We start from the raw sequence: 18,422 nt of genomic DNA on the forward strand, positions 1-18,422 counted from the left end.
AAAACTATGAACAGTAAAATGACAACAAACTCACAGCTATTAACAACTAAAACTAAAAAAAAAAAACCCAAAAAACAAATTAAGTGAACAACTAGAACAGGATGAACTAGAACAGGAACAGAACCACAGAAATGGAGATCACATGGAGGGTTATCAACAGGGGAGTGGGAGGGAGAGAGAGGGGGAAAAGGTACAGAGAATCAGAAGCATAAATGGTAGGTAGAAAATAGATGGGGGGAGGTTAAGAACAGTATAGGAAATGTAGAAGCCAAAGAACTTATGTGTACGGCCCATGGACATGAACTAAAGGGGGAGAATGGGGGTAAGAAGGAGTGTGTAGGTTGGAGGGGAATAAAGGGGGAAAAATGGGACAACTGTAATAGCATAATCAATAAAATATATTTAATTTTTTTTTAAAAGTTCAACTTTAACTGAAATGTAAAATTGCTGAATTCATTAAGAGGGTTTGCTGCACTGACCCTGGAAGAGCTGGAGGAACCGAGGGTATAAGGCTGAGGTGGTCAAGCTCTCAGGCAGCTCCCTCAAGAAGAGCTTCAGCAGACTGGCTGCGGAGCAGACGTCGCCATCTTTCCCGAGCTCCACGGGCACACCGCTCTCGAACTTCAGTCGAAGTTGTTCTACCACCTTCCTGTTGCCATTCACCCTGAAGAGGCCCTCCTGGGTGAGTCCTGGAACAATAAAGGAAACACACAGAAAATAAGCAGAAGTCTCTCACAATTCAAGCTCTAAAGAACAGTAACAACAAAAATGAATAAATCTCAGGACAGGATCCTCTGAAAACTACCATAACCAAGCATTGGAATAGTTTCACATTTTGTAAAAACGTTTTCTTAAAATAATACATTTTCATGTCTATTACATACCAACAAAAAACATATGCAGTTATTATAAAAGCTGACATCTAAAAATAAGATTCTAAAAATAAGGTTAGCACATATATAATCAGAGATCATATACCACTCATACAGTGCCTAACAGAAACTTGCCCTGAGTGCTACTGGAACCCAGGGTTAAGTTTCTGTTATGTACTATATGAATAAAATTTCTTTGTCTTAGCATTTTGAGAACTATTTAAAAAATAGAATATACATGTAAAAACTCCTTAATTGTATGTGATACCTTTGTAATTTAATTAAGAAGTAATATTTCTTTAGCAATTGCTAAATTCAAAGTGTAAGACTCTATGAGACTATAAACTAGTGTAAGACAAGATGCTTGCCTTTAGCTGACTGATGGAGGATTAGTCTTGCTGGCTGGGGTCAAGAGAAGGCTTCAAAGATGAACATTTGGCTCCTTTGTATAATTTTTGGCTAAAACATAGGCGAGATGAAAGGGCTGAGGCTGATGTATGCGAAGCTAATGCAGTTTAAGCTTCAGGGCGCCTCATTTGTTTGGGCCTAACCCAATGTTCTGACCCTAATTTAGTACTTTTAATTTTGTATTCTTTTTCTTAAGAGGGCTCCAAAAGTATTAAGCAACAGGACCCAAAAAACCTTGATCTATCCTTGACAAAGAAGATCATATATATGAAATAAGAAGCAGAGACAGTACAGCATAAAGGTAAGCAAATGAAAGTATGGACTGTTAGGTCTAAGAGTTGTGGAGTAATTAAGTGGAAGAAGTGCGATAGGGCCATGAATGCCAAGTTAAGGACTGCAGACTTTATTATTGGAGTACTTCACCAATGGGGGTGAGGGCAGGGACTGGAGGAGAACACAATATAATCAAGGTTTAAGAAAGACCTACCTCCTAAGAAGTAGAGAATGCAGAAGGCAGAGAGCTTGCCTTCCAGAGACTACATTCTAGTAAGGCCCTAAGACAGAAGTTATGGTGGGAGGGGAGTGAAAAGGGGAAAATAAGGGTGATTTGGGTACTTAGTACAAAAGGGAAGTAGGGAAGAGGAAGGGTTGAAAGGTAACTTTAAGGTTTGAAAACAAGAAATCCAGGGGAAAAGCATTTTAAAGGATAAGGTGAAATGGGCAGTAAGGGATGGTATCTAGTTTAGGAAAGAAGATAATGATTTTTCAGCTCATTCACTGTGCTGGGTTTGAGGAGATAGGACACCATGCCAGCAAGTGAGCCACAGCATGAGGGAATGTCAGAGATGTGAGAAACAATCTTTCTAAGAGAGTAACCCAAGGACTCAACTTGTCATTCTTCTTTGCGAGAACCTAATGGTGAAAATTAGCAATGACACAAGCACTGAAGCCTATTAGAATTATTTAGGTATAACTTTTTAAAAATTTTATTTATTGATTTTAGAGAGAGAGAGAACAAGGAAGGAGGGAAAGGGAGATAGAAAAGGAGAGAGAGGGGAAGGTGGGGAGAGAGAGAGAAACATCAATTTGTTGTTGCAGTTATTTATGCATTCATTGTTTGATTCTTGTGTGTGCCCTGACTGGGGATCAAACCAACAACCTTGGCATATGGGGCAACACTCTAAGCAACTGAGCTACCTGGCCAGGGCCTACTGGAATTATTTGGATAGAAGATGTTTGTTTATATCATCAGCCTTTGCTTCTTTCTCCTATCTGCTAATTATATTGCTCTTTCTAAATAAAAAGCATGTTAATTTCTTTGATAAAGCATTTTATGAACCCTTTAATTCAACAAATACTTAATGAGTACCTGGCACTATGTTAGGTACTACAGAAATCAACTGTGAGAAAGAAAAAAAAATGTGAACACTACCATTATTCTCTGGGAGTTTGTAGTCTGGTGAGATGTTTATATTCTTTTATATACACATATATTATTTGGCTGTGAAGAACATGAATATCAAAAGTTGACATGACTTTTAGCTCCATTTTGACAAAAAAAATTGTGAAACCAGAGATGATATTAAAAATATTTAACAACCAGTATGGCCAAGGCACCATGTAATCAGAGGATATACCAGTTGCTATATGTGACAGGCAGCTTCTCAAAGGGTCCCAATAACCCTCCTTGGGATCCACGTCTATGTGTGATGCCCTGTGTGGGCTGGACCCAGAAACTTGCTTTAACCAACAGAATGTAGCAAAGCGATATGATTAGGTTTTAATCTCATTTCTAAAATTAGGTTGTAAAAGACGTGGTGTCTATCTTGCTCGCTTGTGTTCTCTCTGGCTCTTCTTACTTGCTCACTGCGATGATCCAGCTGCTATTTACTTTGTTAGCTACCTTTCCATGGACCTTATGGAAAGGTCCATGTGGCAAGGAACTGAGGGTGACTTCTGGACAATAGTCAGTGAGTAACTGAAAACCTCAGGTCACAGTCCACAAGGAACTGAATCCTGACAACAGCCATGTGAATGAGCTTGGAAGTGAAGATTTCCCCAGCCAGGGCCTGATACGACTGCAGCTTCAACCAACACCATGTCAGTGGCCTTATACGAGACCCTAAGACAAACAGCACCACTTAACCTGTGCTGAGATTCCTGACCCTGATTCCAGAAACTGTGAGAATAGACACTGTTGTTTTAATCTGCTATGTTTAGGGATAATCTGTTCTGCAGTAACAGATAACTAATACAATATGCCATTTCCTTTAATACTGCAGAGTTACTACTGGAAGACTTTAGCTTAGTCATTTTTTAAAGCTTTCAAGGTCTGTTTTCTCCATTCCACAAAACTTCATCTGTAACATCAGAAATGTATACTGGCATCAAGCAGACAGCACCCAATAAAAGAGGATCCCATTCCCGGTCAAGGCCCAAATCTTGAAAATTTAGAATTCTGCATCATAGTCCTGTATCTACTCAGCTCCTGAGCCTGTTTTTGATCCAGTTAATGCTCCCTGGATCAGATTTTACAGTTCTGACCTTAGTTTTTCTAGTTCTGACCTTAGGTTTTCTCTTCAAACAAGGTATTTGACCTTAAATAAACATACATCCAGTTATTCCAAAACAACCACCCAGGTCTAAGAACTGGCTTTGGTTTTCTAGGTTCTAATTCCACTGGACCTTACTAGTGGAGAGATATATTATAAGTGGAAGTAATCAGAGTTAAGGCTTCTCGACCATTTTTTTTTCTGCCTCTGTTCTATTTACTGGCGCAACTCTTCCCACAGAAACATCTCTCCCTCACACAACTCTTATGGTAAGTAGTGAATTTCAACCAGGGGAAGTTTAACCCTGGCCATGGCTATATTTACACTCTGGGGAAAAAATCTGTCCAGTTTTAAAAGCCCCTGATGCACGTATAATATATTCAATATCCATATGAGGCTTACTAGACTACATAATCTCTAAATTTTCCTCAATTTTTAGGAAATGATGATAACAGCAGAAATGTTCAGAAGAAGGAGACATCTAGAAGGCTCAGTGGCATTCCTATGCATTTCTGAACCTCTGTTCAATGTGATTTCAGGAGATAGGGGCTAATCATCATGAAACACCAACTTAATAATGGTTTAGAGCCCTGGCCAGTGTGGCTCACTTGGATGGAGTGTCATTCTATAAATCGAAAGGTTGCAATTTCAATTCCTAGGCATGTGCCATGACTGGTTGTGGGTATGGTCTCCAGTCTGGCTCAGGGAGCATATGAGAAGCAACCGATTGACGTTTCTCTCTCACATCAATGTTTGTTTCCCTCCCTCTCCCTCCCTCCCTTCCTCCCTTCCCCTCTCTGTAAAATCATCCATCCTCAGATGAGGATAAATGTATGTAGTGGTTTAGAAATGAAATTATATAAGCCAATTAACATCTACACCATTCTACTTTTTTGTACAACTGAAATATTTATTTTAAAATGGTGTGAATACATCACTAGAAACTAAATATTCCAGAAATCAGAATTGGCCTGATTGGAACATTTTGGCTTTGAAAGTAGTATAACAATATGTAAGCATATTCTGACATCTGGTGGTGAGTCGAGAATCCTACACTATTTGAATCAGCGTATCACACTATCTTCATGTTCAAGAGGAATCCAGTAACACTGTCTGCAAGCTTAGTTATTTTAAAATAGTCTGCATATGACATGCCTCAACACTTAAAGATTTTCCTCTGAATCTAAGAAAAAAGAATCACATACTTTTTATTTAAAGGAAAAGTCCAAAGTCTATTTGATATAGGCCTTAATGAACCCTCTCTGTCCTAAAATTCCTTTATAGTAAGAGTTCTCCACATGTCAAATTCTTAAATGTTTGTAACTAACAAAGTACGAGCACAATGTCTGCCTATGGTTAAATTATAATGACTAATCATCTTTATATCCCATACCGGGTAGAGTGCCTACTCATAGGTGCACGATAAATATTTGCTGACTTGAAAATAAGTACAAAATAATTACATAAAACTAACTGAAGTATCTTGCCCTCAAACTTGTACCGCCCTTCAAACTTACAGGGGCTCTTTGGTTTACTAACATGATAGTTGCAAATACAATAAGGGGCTTCTGATTGTCCATATAGTAATTAACTATATAGCCTTCCAAAATATTGGGTAGATAACCTCTCCCAGCTTGCCCAGTCAAAGATTCTGAGGTAGAAGATCTAAAGTACCACCCATGCAAGGGTATTCTGAAAAGATCACACTAGCGATTCTATTTCACATTCCGATTTAACAATGACTGATTTTTCCCACTAAAACATTTTGTTTGAATTACCTGAATGTACCCTATTAGAGCATAACTAAAAATATACTAAGAAGTAGAATAAAACCAATCTTTAATTCAATTTTCACCAAAATTGTCATACACTGATGGTGTGAATATAAACCAGTTCAACTTTTACAGAGCACATATCCTTTGAGTCAGCAATCCACTATAAGCCTTCTACAAATACAGTACTTGAGATGACTCATTAAAAAAAATAAAGCATATTGTTAAATTTAAAAAAATTAAATGCAAGTATAAAGAAACGACTCTGTATGCAAAAAAATTTTTTTAAGTTAATCATTGATTCTTTGTAGACAGCATTAAGACTGGCAAGAATCAGTGCCCATCAGTATGTGACTGCTTACAGAAATGACACATAGTAGAAGTGTGTAGGGAGAAAAAGAATTCAATGAGTAAAGCTCTTTGTGCAATATGAAAGAATATCCAAAATATACTGGTAAATTTGAAAAAGTTTCATAACAATGTGCATTATGTGCTGTATTTATGTTAAAGTGGAAAAAGAACATAAATATATATGCTTATATATGCATTCATCAAAGATATTTGCCATAACGTATCAGAAATCAGTATAGTTTCTTGGAGGGGAGCATTGTTTCTGGGAGGGGACATGAATTATCAGGGGACAGGGTTTGGAGAGGATAGTTTCCACTGTGTATCTTCCTGTATTTTGAACCAAATAACTATATTAACTATTTGATCAGTTTTTAAAGATTAAAAATGTAGTATGATTTTACATAAGCCTTACCTCAGAAGGCTGTATTATTTAATCGTCGGGGAAAAAAATCAGGACACCAATTACACCAGAACCAAAATATTTTAGGTGGTCACACTTCAGCATCTAAACAGATAATGCAGAACCCTATTTAACAGATTAAATGAATTATTTGGAGATCCATTTGTATCTAAATCAGTGGGACAATTTTACTCACTATTGAGTGTGTAAATGAATTCTATCAAAGCTGTAACTTAACATCTGATTTTAACAACATTCAAGATCTTCTTGGTTAAGGTCCCATCTTTCTGCCATGTTGTGTATAAACCTTTCATATTTAACTTTTTAAAGGACTTAAATTCAGAGCTGTTCTATAGGAATCCTGCCCTTCTGAAGCTTATCTTCCCCTAAAAATAAGACAATAACTACTATGAGGCAAAAAATGCAAGACTGGCTCTTTAGTTTTCAGAACGAAATGTCATTCTGTCATCTACATACCTAGCAACTACCAGAGCAAATAGCTGTTTTTCAATTAAGACAAAACACCTGACCTTCTGAGGTCTGAACTGTCCTTGTGACAAGCTATACATGTTCTCGCAGAAGAACAAATGCTCTGAGCTTCTCAAGTACTTCCAATGAAGGGTTCTTCTTGGCAGGAGGAATGAGTTTGTAATTGTGGGAAGATATGGGGCCTGAAGGAAACTGCACAAAACACAGGATTTCTTTGAAGTCTTAAGTTTAACCTTTAAAACTCCACATAAGTTTTTACTCCTATTAAGTTTTAACTCCTATTTAAAAAACAGGGATTTAGAGAGGGAGAGAGGAAGGGAGGAATGGGAAGGGAGAGGGGGAAATAGGGGGAGCAAGAAGGGGAGGGAGAGCGGAGAGAGGGGCAGAGAGGGAGGAGAGGGGGAGAGAGGGGGGAAAGAGAGAGGGGAAGAACATCGATGTGAGAGAGAAACATCCATTGGTTGCCTCCCATACACATCCTGGCATCCTGACTGGGGACTGAACCCGCAACCTTTTGGTTTATGGGATAATGTTCCAACCAAGTAAGCCACCTGGCCAGGGCAAAACTCTCCATAAATTTTAAATTCTGTTCTGCAATTAACCTTGTTTTAGTATAGAAAGGCTGTTTCAGTATAGAATGATGAAAATTCTAAGTTTTGTCAGAATATTTCCTTTCCAAATCTTTTAAAGTGGATTGATATTTATCATATAGTTTGCCATTCTCCTATCATACTGTCATACTATGAAAGCATGAACATAGGGGACATGCAATATTTTTTTCCAATTATCCAGGTTTTAAATAAAATTGTAAAAAAAAGCCTATAATACAACATAGCTCTTAATAATGAAGCTATATATCTTTTTATCATGCAATGTACTGTTACTCTTTAATGCTTACATGCTTTACATGCTTAATTTTATCACTTTGAAAGTAAATGATACCCCCATTGTAGCCTATACATCATAAGTTTTCTGGTATGTCCACAGAGCTTATGAAGACAATCAAGGCATCTAATAAATTCATGATTGGCCTCAGCTGTCAGAGAACCCTAAAAGTGTTCTCCAATACTTTAAAAACTATTAACCATCAACTGAAATGTAATGAATCAAGAAAACACACTATTAATATTAGAACAGTATTTCAGCACTTAAAACCAGAAATCATTCTAAGCTAGAAACCTTAATAACTAAAGTGATTGTTCCATGGTAAACTAACTGGTATTGTCAAAATAATGCTAAGTAATAATAATGCTCTTAATATCCTTTAACATTTTTTATTGATTTTATAGAGAAAGGAAAAGAGAGAGAGACCAATTTGTTGTTCTACTTACTTATGCATTCATTAGTCGATTCTTGTGCGTGCTCTGACTGGAGATAGAACCCGTGACCTCGGTGTATCGGAAGAATGAGCTAACCAACTGAGCTACCCAGCCAGGTCTTAATGTCCTTTTTAAAGGGAAAAGTATATTACCCAATAACTTGATATTCTAATTACAATGTTTTAGAAAATATTCAATTTTAGAAAATTATGTGTTATGAAGTAATTCACTTAAAGAAGCATTCTTATTGTACATGAAAGCTGTAAAAACAGCAGTTATGACTTGACTTACCATTCTTTGTCAAGTACTCCACTATGTTCCCCACTACAGCTGGAATGCCATTCTCAGTGAGTCCCTGCTGTTGAAGGTCCTGGAGACTGACGCCGAACAACCTTGTATAGGTAGAATTCCTCTGCTCAGTTAGTGGCACTGCCACTATCTTTTTCATATCTTCTTTCAGCCGAACTGTTGCTTTACTTTGCTTAACAAAGCATAAGAAAAAAGAGCAGTCAGTCATATTTACCACAGGTGGTTGCATGGTTACACCAGAACATATGAATTAAATGTAAGTTTTGAAAACATATAGTAGTATTCTTCACTTAGTTTTACTCCAACTTAAAATCTGTAACATCTCTCACATGTTGCTCAGTTTTAGGAATGGCACAACTGATATGGTTAAAAGGAGTGAAAATAATGAGAAACCTAAAGCCACAACTTAACTGTAGCTGAGGGAGAGAGCAATACACTGCAGTATCTAAGATATCACTACAGCAACCAAGGGGTGTGACTCAGAAGTACCTGGTTAAAAAGAAAATAAAACATACAAACACTGAAACTTCATGCAGATCCAGATCTTGAAACAATAAGAAGTTTCTAAAGACAAAAATTTATCTAAATGTCATTTTAAGGTAGCTTTAATTTGAAATGTTACAAATATAAGAATATGTAGTACTTATATAAATGTGGAATATATATTTATTTTCTCTTATTTGATTACCATGCATCTGTGAATGTCTCAGGCATTTTAAGGCACATACAATAAATTCAATTCTCTTTGAGGTTAAAAATGCCTTATCTCTGAAAGAGCATCATTCCAGGTAATCACAATTTTAAAAATTTCAAAATACAGGTCATATTATGAATAGAAGATGCAACTTACATTCACTTAATTCAAGTAATCAACACAATAAAATATTCATATAAATTCATTTTCAATAGAAATTTGTCCAAGGAAGTGTTATAAAAGATAAATTAATATGGTTTAATATAACTAAATGAGCAATTTATAAAAAGTCTATGTATCTATAAGTCTAAACATTGAAAAGAAAGATGGCAAAATGCAAAAATTTTATATTTGAGAACAGAGATAGCAGATTGGAGGAAACTCACTTTTTAAGAATAAACGGAACAACTAACTGAAGTGTAAGTATTATAAGTGGAAACTCATGGAGCTGTTATAATCTAAAAGTAGAAATATTACTTCCATTTTAGAGTTAAGGAAATAAAGATCAGAGTGTTAAGTAATTTGGTAAAAGTTACAGAACTAGTAAACTTCATCCTATTCTAAGTCCATTTTCCTCTCCCTAATTAAGATTTATATTAATGTTATAGGGCAGTAGTTTGTGTATAATTATAGCAACTAACTATGGTAAATGCTATAGTGACCCAAGACAATTATACAAAGTTAATTCTACAATCCTGATTTTGAGTTAGGTCCTTATAATCTCAATTTGATTTTGAATTTTATAATCTGCAGAATCAGACCAGCTTTCCTTGAAATATGTGCATCTTTTAACAGGTCTTATTTGAAAGCCAGATTTCCCTGGTGAAAATTCAAAAAATGTAAAGTTACAATACAGATTTAGTATTTATTAATATTATAGACATGAGATAGTATTAGCTACTGTGGAACACTAGTATGAGCAAGAACTATGATCTCAGTTATCAAGGAAATTATAGATTTATTAATTCAGCCAAATGCATAACAGCAAATAATATTTTCTTGTGGGTTTAAAAATACATCAATCTCCTTCACCTGATACATGGGAAATTTTAGTCAACCCAGTATATCTGGTGAGTAAGCAGCCAGAAAGTAATAGTATTAATGAAATTTTGAATATTAGTCTCAAATGGAGCATTAAAAACAGCTGACCGTGAGATTAAGTTATACAAATTTTATCTTACTTCCATTTAGCTTAGTGGTTCAGAGCAGGGACTGTGGAACGGGGCTCCCTGTTCCAAATCCTATTCTGTAGTCTAATTAGCTGTGAACCTTAAACAAATCACTTAAACTCTGTGTGCTTGTTTCCCCCTCTATGAAATGTGGATGCCAAGAGTTCCTATCGCAAAGTATATAAGAGGCTGCAATGAGTTCGTGCATAAAGAACTGAGAACAGTGCCTGGCACTCAGTAAGTACTGATGGTCATTGTTATTGTCATCATCATCATCATCCTCATCACCCTTTTTCCTTCAGGAAAATATTCTGATTTCTTCATAAAAATATAGAGAAAAACTTAACCATTCCTATACTCAATGTTTGTGTGGACTACAGGTTGCTGTTTAAGAAGGCATCCTGGTTGAGACATGTTTGGTTAGTAGTCAGACTGATGACCTACTTATTCTCCATAAATCTCTAAATCTCCTAAATACGTAAGTATGATTTTTGAGTGATAAAGTAATTTTGTACATAGTATCATAATTCCTCAAGATTTTATTAGAAATATTAAAGGTTTTCTTAGGAATCCTGTCTATATTTGAGTTTAAAACCTTGAATTAATATTCTATTAAGAGCCCCTCCTCTTCATTTGCCTAGTCAGAATTGAGGACAGTAAATTTTGTCTCCTGTTAAGAGACAGTGTAAATAAGCAATCTTGTTGGCATTATGGCTTAGAAAGTTTCCAAGTAAGAGACATGCAATTAACCTCACATATTTTGAAGTGATTGCCAATTAAACTATTTACTCTATATTTATAGAGTCATACTACCTAGTACATTTATATGTAATCATAGTAATAAAGAAGCATCTAACTATTGTTTTTAATTAGTAACCTGATTCAGATTAACACTTTTAAAGATAAATATTATTTAAAAACAAACACACTGAAACAAAACAGCTATATTTCCGGAGACATCTGAATTGATTCTTCAGTGTTGAAAAATACTTATTATAAAGTTTTGCTCATCTAGCCTAGCTCATGAAGAGGCTAATAGGAAGCAATAAGATGTTACTAGTAGTCTATACGTACTTTATTACTTCAGAAGTTTACACCTAAAGTATTGAAAAATACATACACTACCTTAGAACAAATATAAAATTATTTCTGATAATAAATATTCATAGCCTTTAATCATAAGGAAAAAAATTACTGGAAATGAAGTAATTTATAATTAATTCCATTTAAACCACCATTATTTTCTTTTCATACAATGATCACATCACTGCTTCTTTATAAACATCAATATCTATGAAAATTTTAGCTTCTCAAATATAAATTTTATCTTTCCTGACCTAATACAAGCTAAAAAATAACAACGGTTACTAACTGAGGTATTTGAGTCAAACTTAATGGTTTAAACTTTGGTTTGCATATACTGCCATAGATCACTTGAGTTTGAAAAGTGGACTGTATGGGCTGTGTCTGTGCATATATTTAAAAGCAAGAGAGGCTCCCACATTAAAAATGACACACAGGGCACCTCAAGGTTTTACTGCTAGGGCAATCCTCAGGGGCCATTCAATGCTACACTTAAAGGTGGATTTAAAAGAAATTAATATCACCTGAGGAATAAGGAAACCAGGACAAAAAGTTCTGATAACCTCAGTGAGAAAGGGCTGGGCCTACAGCCCAATTCTCTGAATTTTATACCAATATTTATTTTTATAATTAAGTGCGGGTGACCTTGTTTCTTTTAATGCCTTTATTTATTTGTGATTTAAAAATTACTGAGATACCAAAGAAAATGTGTTGCACTAGGGCTGTTGGTTTGGGGCCACCTAGTTTCCACCTTGTCTTTTTGAAAGTAATAAATCCCAACTGCCTTTTGGGGATTGACTGTACCCTTACCAATGAGACCACCACTTAAAATGTCCATCCTGCCTTTAGCAAGGGCTGGGCTCAGGGTCCCCACTAGGTCAGACCCCTTGTCCTGCAGGCCACTGCATCTTGAGTGGACACAAAACTGGTTGGAGCTAATTAATTCCAGCTGCAGTACACACAGGACATTGTAAAAGATTAACCATTAGGTTAATTCTTGCCACTGCAGCGGGTATTGCTATGGTCCTTTAGCTGCCGTCTCTGACACTTCCTTCTGCTGCTCCTTTCATGTGGGGATCCACTACTAACTATCCAGGACAGTTTCTTTGGCTTTAAGTTAGCCAGAATCCATTTCTGTTCTGTAATACACACACCTCCAACTGATAAAGTACTTTTTTAAAGATCAAGAATAATCAAGCAAATAAAAAACCAGAGTTTTAGGAAAAAAGAACATCAGAATAATGGTGGCTAACTTTTATGGAGTGTTTACTGACTATGTCATTCACAGCTTCAGATACTTCAGATGGCTTCATTCACTAAGTCCTAACATGGAAACACTAGGAAAGGCAGCTACTGTTGTGATCCCCATCTTACAAAGACAGGAGACAAGCAATGTGCTCCAGTTTGCACCAACAATGCAGTGTAGCCAGGAGTCACACTCAGGCAATCTGAGGCTAGAGGACAGGAGCTGAAAGCTGTCTCTGAGTGGGAAAGGGGGAGAATCAAAAAGCATGTGCTGGGGGGAGTCCTGTACACTTGGTAGAAATGAGAAACAAAATTTTTATTCTTGTAGCAAAGGAAAAGATTATTTACATGTTTCTTGGTCTCCTTACAATAAAGTAAGATATGCTCAGAAGCAACACCAATATTTCTGATATTAGAACCTGAATAGAGAATAGTTTTTATTAATCTAGTAAACAGGCTAAGCTTAGGAAACCTGGAAGTTTCATAATACCTAACATATATTGATTGCTGATTTTGTGCCAGACTCTGTTACAAGTGCCTTAAAATGAACACCTCTAAATCTGCAAGCCACCTTATCAGGAAGTACTCTTACTACTCTGATAAGGACAAAAAAACAAAGGCACAAAGGAAAGGCAATTTGCCTAAATTGACATGACTAGAAAGTTTTAGAGCTAGAATGTAACCCCTCAGGTGCTCTGGCTCCAGTGTTTGAGCTCTCAATCACAACACACTATTTCCAGAACCTTCAGTACTGGTGGTCCTAGGAGGGCCCAAGGGCAACAACAGTCCATGCAGCTCTCTGTTTGCAGAGCCTAATACAAAATCGATTTTACACTACTAAAAATCAATGGCCCCTATTTCCTAAAGGCAATTCTCCAAGAATTTAAGTACCACAAATTTAAGGTACTTTGAAGGACAATCAGATTACATTGCTGGTTAAATTCAAAATTGTGTGCTTTAAAACTCTTTGGAACTGGGCTCAGGACTAATAAATCCAATTAGGAATGTGTAAAATAGAAAGTCACTTCACCACCAGATATAAGGGGTACAAGGAAAGTACAAAATGAATCTGAGACATCTGGTTTCAGAAAGTAATGAATTGCTCAAGGACTAATGGGGAGTATGAGAAAAACCTGTGGGCCAGCTAAACAGGGCCTTACGTGCCAAATGTGGAACAACTGGAGCACTGAGAGTAACAACCCTAATTGATTGTAACATGTGTAAATAAAAATCCCTGAATCCACAGTGATACTACGAAGAATGAGAAAAGGATTAAAAAGTAAAGGTCCTCTTTACAGGCGAATGTCACAGCTAAACACAGAACGCATGAGAGAATCAGAAAATCATCATTCCCCATAAATCATGTAATAAATGATTCCATCAAGGATTATCACTCAATACTAATAATCAAATGCAAGCTTGTTGGAGAATAGGATTTTTCACAGCATCAGAGACCACCCTGGCCGTTGACCAGCTGTCAACGGCCAGGGTGATCTCACAATTGACTCAAAAGATAAGGTTATCATCACTGACTATGGCAAGAGTTTACATTATGTGCTCCGATGTGATGCAAGATGCAGAACACATCATTTATAAAGTATTCCTGCCACCAATGTTTAAGCTGAAGCTAATCTAGCCTCTAAATCTAACATAGTTTACAGGAAATGCAGGAGTTAAAATAGTAAGTAGAAGAGACTGTGAAGAAACAATCAAATTCAGAATGGGCGACTTTCTAACAGACAACTGGCCGCGACTTTTCAAAACATCTATGTCATGAGAGAAAGACTGATTCTAGCTTTAAAAAAATTAAAATTCATAAACTACAAGTATATCAGGAATCTTCACTGGTTTCTAATTAACAAACAAACAAAAAGTCCTTGTGTTTTGGGGATGATTGGGGAAATCCGCATACGTGTTGGTTCTTAGGTGGAATTATTGTGCATGTTTTTAGGTGTAACAACACTGTGTAAGAGCTCACTTCCAGCTGCATTGTGTGCCTGTTATGAGGAGCACGAAATGGGAGCAGCGTCACATCTTCAAATACTCTAACATATTTCAAACACAAAATACCTATGCATGTACATACCTACGTACAGAGGTAATGTAATGGGTAGTTTTTTTCTTTCTTACTAACAGAACTCTGATGTTTGAGGGTTGGGAAACAAAGCACACAGTTAAAATACACCACTTCCCTTGCAGCATGTTTTTGTAGATACAGATGGCCATATAACTAAATTTTGCCAATAAGATACAAATGGAAGGTGTTTGGACCACCAGAAAATCTCCCTAAAAGGGAGACCAACTCAGTCTGTTCCCTGTCCCATTTTCTGTTTAGGCCACAGATGTAATGCCCAATACCTACCTTGTGACTGTGTAGCAACCCAGAAGGTAGGACCGAGGCACTAAGGACAGTAAAATAGATAAAAACAGGTGTGTGTGGGGGGGAGGGAGAGGGGAGTGGTGGGTAGGGGATAATTTGCATCCTGATGACATCCCAAAGTCTGCCTGAAATACCTATCTATGGACTTCTTTTACATGAGCAGAGGGGAAAAAAATCACATTTTCCAATAATACTATCAGAATGGCAAAAACTGTTTACTGAATGTATTGTTAAAAAAATCTGAATCATTCTATTATTCACTTTTTCCAAGCCTAGCTCATTAATTTTAACAAAGTACCTTTTTGATACCTTATTAGTTACCCCAATACAAATATTATGTACTTTCTATTATTATCTATGTGCATTGTAGTCTAAACAATGATTCTTAACTTGGAAACATATTTTTAGAGATTGGGAAGATGAAAAATAAATGGAAAGATAATCCATGCTCATGGATCAGAAAAATTGATCAGGTTAAAATGTCAACTACCCAGAGCAATCTACAGATTCAGTGCAATCCCTATCAAAATTCTATTGGCATTTTTCAAAGAGTTCAAACGATCCTAAAATGTGTATGGAATCATAAAATATCCTGGGGAACCAAAGAAATCTTGAGAAAGATGAACAAAGCTGGAGGCATCACATGCTCTGATTTCAAACTATATTACAAAACTATTACAATCAAAACAGTATGGAATTGGCATAAAATCATACACTTAGATCAAAAGAACAGAGTAAGGAGCCCAGAAATAAACTCACACATATATGTCAATTAATTTATGGCAAAAGAGTCAAGAATATACAATAGGTAAAAGACAGTCTCTTTAATAAATGATGACGGAAAAACTGGACAACTGCATGCAAAAAGAATGAAATCAGACTACCATCTTACACTATTCACAAAATTTAACTCAAAAATTATTTATTTAAAGATGGGAATATAAGACCTAAAACCACAAAACTCCTAGAAGAAAACATAGGCAGAAGACTCCCTGACATCAATCTTGGCAATGGCTTTTTGGATTCGAGACCAAAAGCAAAGGCAACAAAATGAAAAATAATTAAATGTGAGTACATCAAACTAAAAAGCTTCTGCACAGCAAAGGAAGCCAGCAAAATGAAAAGGCAACCTACTGAATGAGAGAGAATATTTGCAAATCATGTATCTGATAAGTGGTTAACAGCCAAAATACATCCAAACTCATACAATTCAATAGCACACAAAAACACAAAGGAGCAAACAAAAAACTCCATATTAGTAAAGGGCAGAGGATCTGAATAGACATTTTTCCAAAGAGGACATAGAGATGGACACTAGGTACATAAAAAGGTCCTCAACATTACTAATTAGCAGGGAAATACAAATTACAACTGCAGCTGAGATGTCACCTCACACTTCCTGAATGGCTACTTTCAAAAAGACAAGAAATACCAAATGTTGGCAAAGATGTGAAGAAAATGGAACCTTCGTGCACTGTTGGTGACAATGTAAATTGTTGCAGCCACTACAGAAAACAGTATGGTGGTTCCTCAAAAAAAAAAGTAAAAATAGAACTACTATATGATCCTGCAATTCCACTTCTGGGTACTTTACTAATGGAAATAAAAATACTAATTCAAAAAAGTATCTGTGAACCAAGGATTTACAAAAGAAGTCACATGGAGACTGTAGAAGTGCAGAGAGACAAAAAAGGCTGACTGTGCTCCCACGAGTGGTGGCTGAGGTTCTGGAGGGATATCTTAGTTGCAGGGGTTCCCCCTGAGAAGTGTAGGATCTAAACCCTAAGCCAGAGTCCCCCTCCCAGAGCACTAGAACTGGGCATACGTGCCCACATAACATCTGGCTGTGAAAAGCAGCAAGGTTTCTGTCCACAAAAAAAGATATGGGAGTTTTCTGGAGACACAGGCACCCTCTCAAAGGACCAATGCACAAAACTTCATTTGGGTCCACTCACCCTGGGCTCCAGTGGAGAGAGGCCAGAGTGCACTGGAGTCACATGAAAAGAGTCTGGGGTTTGTGGCTCTGGGGAGAGAGCTCCAGAGAGCTCTGCCAGGATCCCTATGCTGCGTCCCTTTCTCCCATCCTGCAGATGCCATCTTTCTTGGGTGGAGCACTCCCCTCCCTAAGGCATCAGTCTAGGGAAAGGCAATAGCACCACCCTCAGGAATCCCTCTTGCCCCACCCTCTGGAACTGTTGAGGAGTCAGCTGCCTTGGTTAGGGTTTAGAGGCCTGGGCAGATTCAGGGAGGATCAGTGCCTGAGTTACGTGTGGTCAGCATCTGCACAGCAGCTAAGATGCAGCGGTGGGGGGTGAGCCTCACAGTCCATCAGCCTGAGGGTTGACCCTATGCATGAATGGGCCAATACTAATCAAGGCTCAATTACAACAGGAGGGTCCACACAACCTGCACAAGGGACACACTTGGAGCACCCGGCTCAAGTGATCAAGGAGACTGCACCACTGGACCCCGCAGGGTGCCTATTACATATGCCAACCAATGAAGACTGGAAATCATAGTAGATCTATCTAATACATACAATCACAAACATGCAGCCAAAATGGGGAGACAAAGAAACAGACCCCTAAGGCAAGAACAGGAGGAATCTCCAGAAAAAGAGTTAAATGAAATGCAGGTAGGCAATTTATCAGATTATAGAGTTCAAAGTAATGATTATAAGGATGTTCAACACATGAAAAAAGACATAGAAACCATAAAAAAGGACCAGTCAGAAATGAAGAATACAATATCTGAAATGGAGACTACACCTGAAGGAATAAATAGTAGGTTGGATGAAGCAAAGGATCAAATCAGTGATTTGGAAAACAAAGTAGGAAAAAAATACCCAATCAGAGCAGCAAAAAGAAAAAAATAATTAAAAAGAATGAGGATAGTTTACGGGACCTTTAGGACAACATCTGCATTATAGGGGTACCAGAAGGAGAAGACAGAAAGGGATCAAGAACTGGTTTGAAGAAATAATGGCTGAAAACTGTCAATGAGTGTATTTTACAACATGTAAATTACACTTCAAAAGAGCTGTTAAAACAGAAAGTAATTTTTTGTGTCAGTAGAAAGAATATACTGATTTAATCTGCTTTTAGAAACACTGCTCATTCTTCATTATCACACATACACCTTGTCCCTTTTCAATGAATCTGGAGGAAATAAGTTCTGGAATGGGCCACTTTAAATTACCAGTGCTGTTACACTTACATGTAAAAAACCTGAAAGCCCAGAAACATTCATGTGCTTATAGGCACTAGGTTATTTGGAGAAAAGGAGACAACTCTTAACGTCACTAATGTTATACCTTTTGTTTATCATTGTTAGCAGTCCCAGTAGAGCCCAGAGGGATTTTAACAGAAGAGAACAATTT

At 36.9% G+C, this 18,422-nt stretch overlaps 1 protein-coding gene across 7 annotated transcripts in view; it reads right to left on the minus strand.

Annotated features, from left to right (window-relative positions):
* Positions 1 to 18,422, minus strand: part of FAM13A (family with sequence similarity 13 member A) — a 269,131-nt gene that overhangs the window by 237,176 nt on the left and 13,533 nt on the right. For all 7 annotated transcript variants that reach the window (XM_045820022.1, XM_045820018.1, XM_045820023.1 and 4 more), the window contains 2 exons: positions 8,455 to 8,644; positions 480 to 689 (listed from right to left, as the gene is read on the minus strand). In XM_045820022.1, the coding sequence (XP_045675978.1) occupies positions 480 to 689; positions 8,455 to 8,644 (400 nt within the window). The remainder of the gene's footprint in view (positions 1 to 479; positions 690 to 8,454; positions 8,645 to 18,422) is intronic.

Source organism: Phyllostomus hastatus, unplaced genomic scaffold (genome assembly GCF_019186645.2).
Source record: "Phyllostomus hastatus isolate PE091 unplaced genomic scaffold, TTU_PhHast_1.1 phas_scaffold_39, whole genome shotgun sequence".
In the NCBI taxonomy this organism is placed as follows: Eukaryota; Metazoa; Chordata; class Mammalia; order Chiroptera; family Phyllostomidae; genus Phyllostomus; species Phyllostomus hastatus.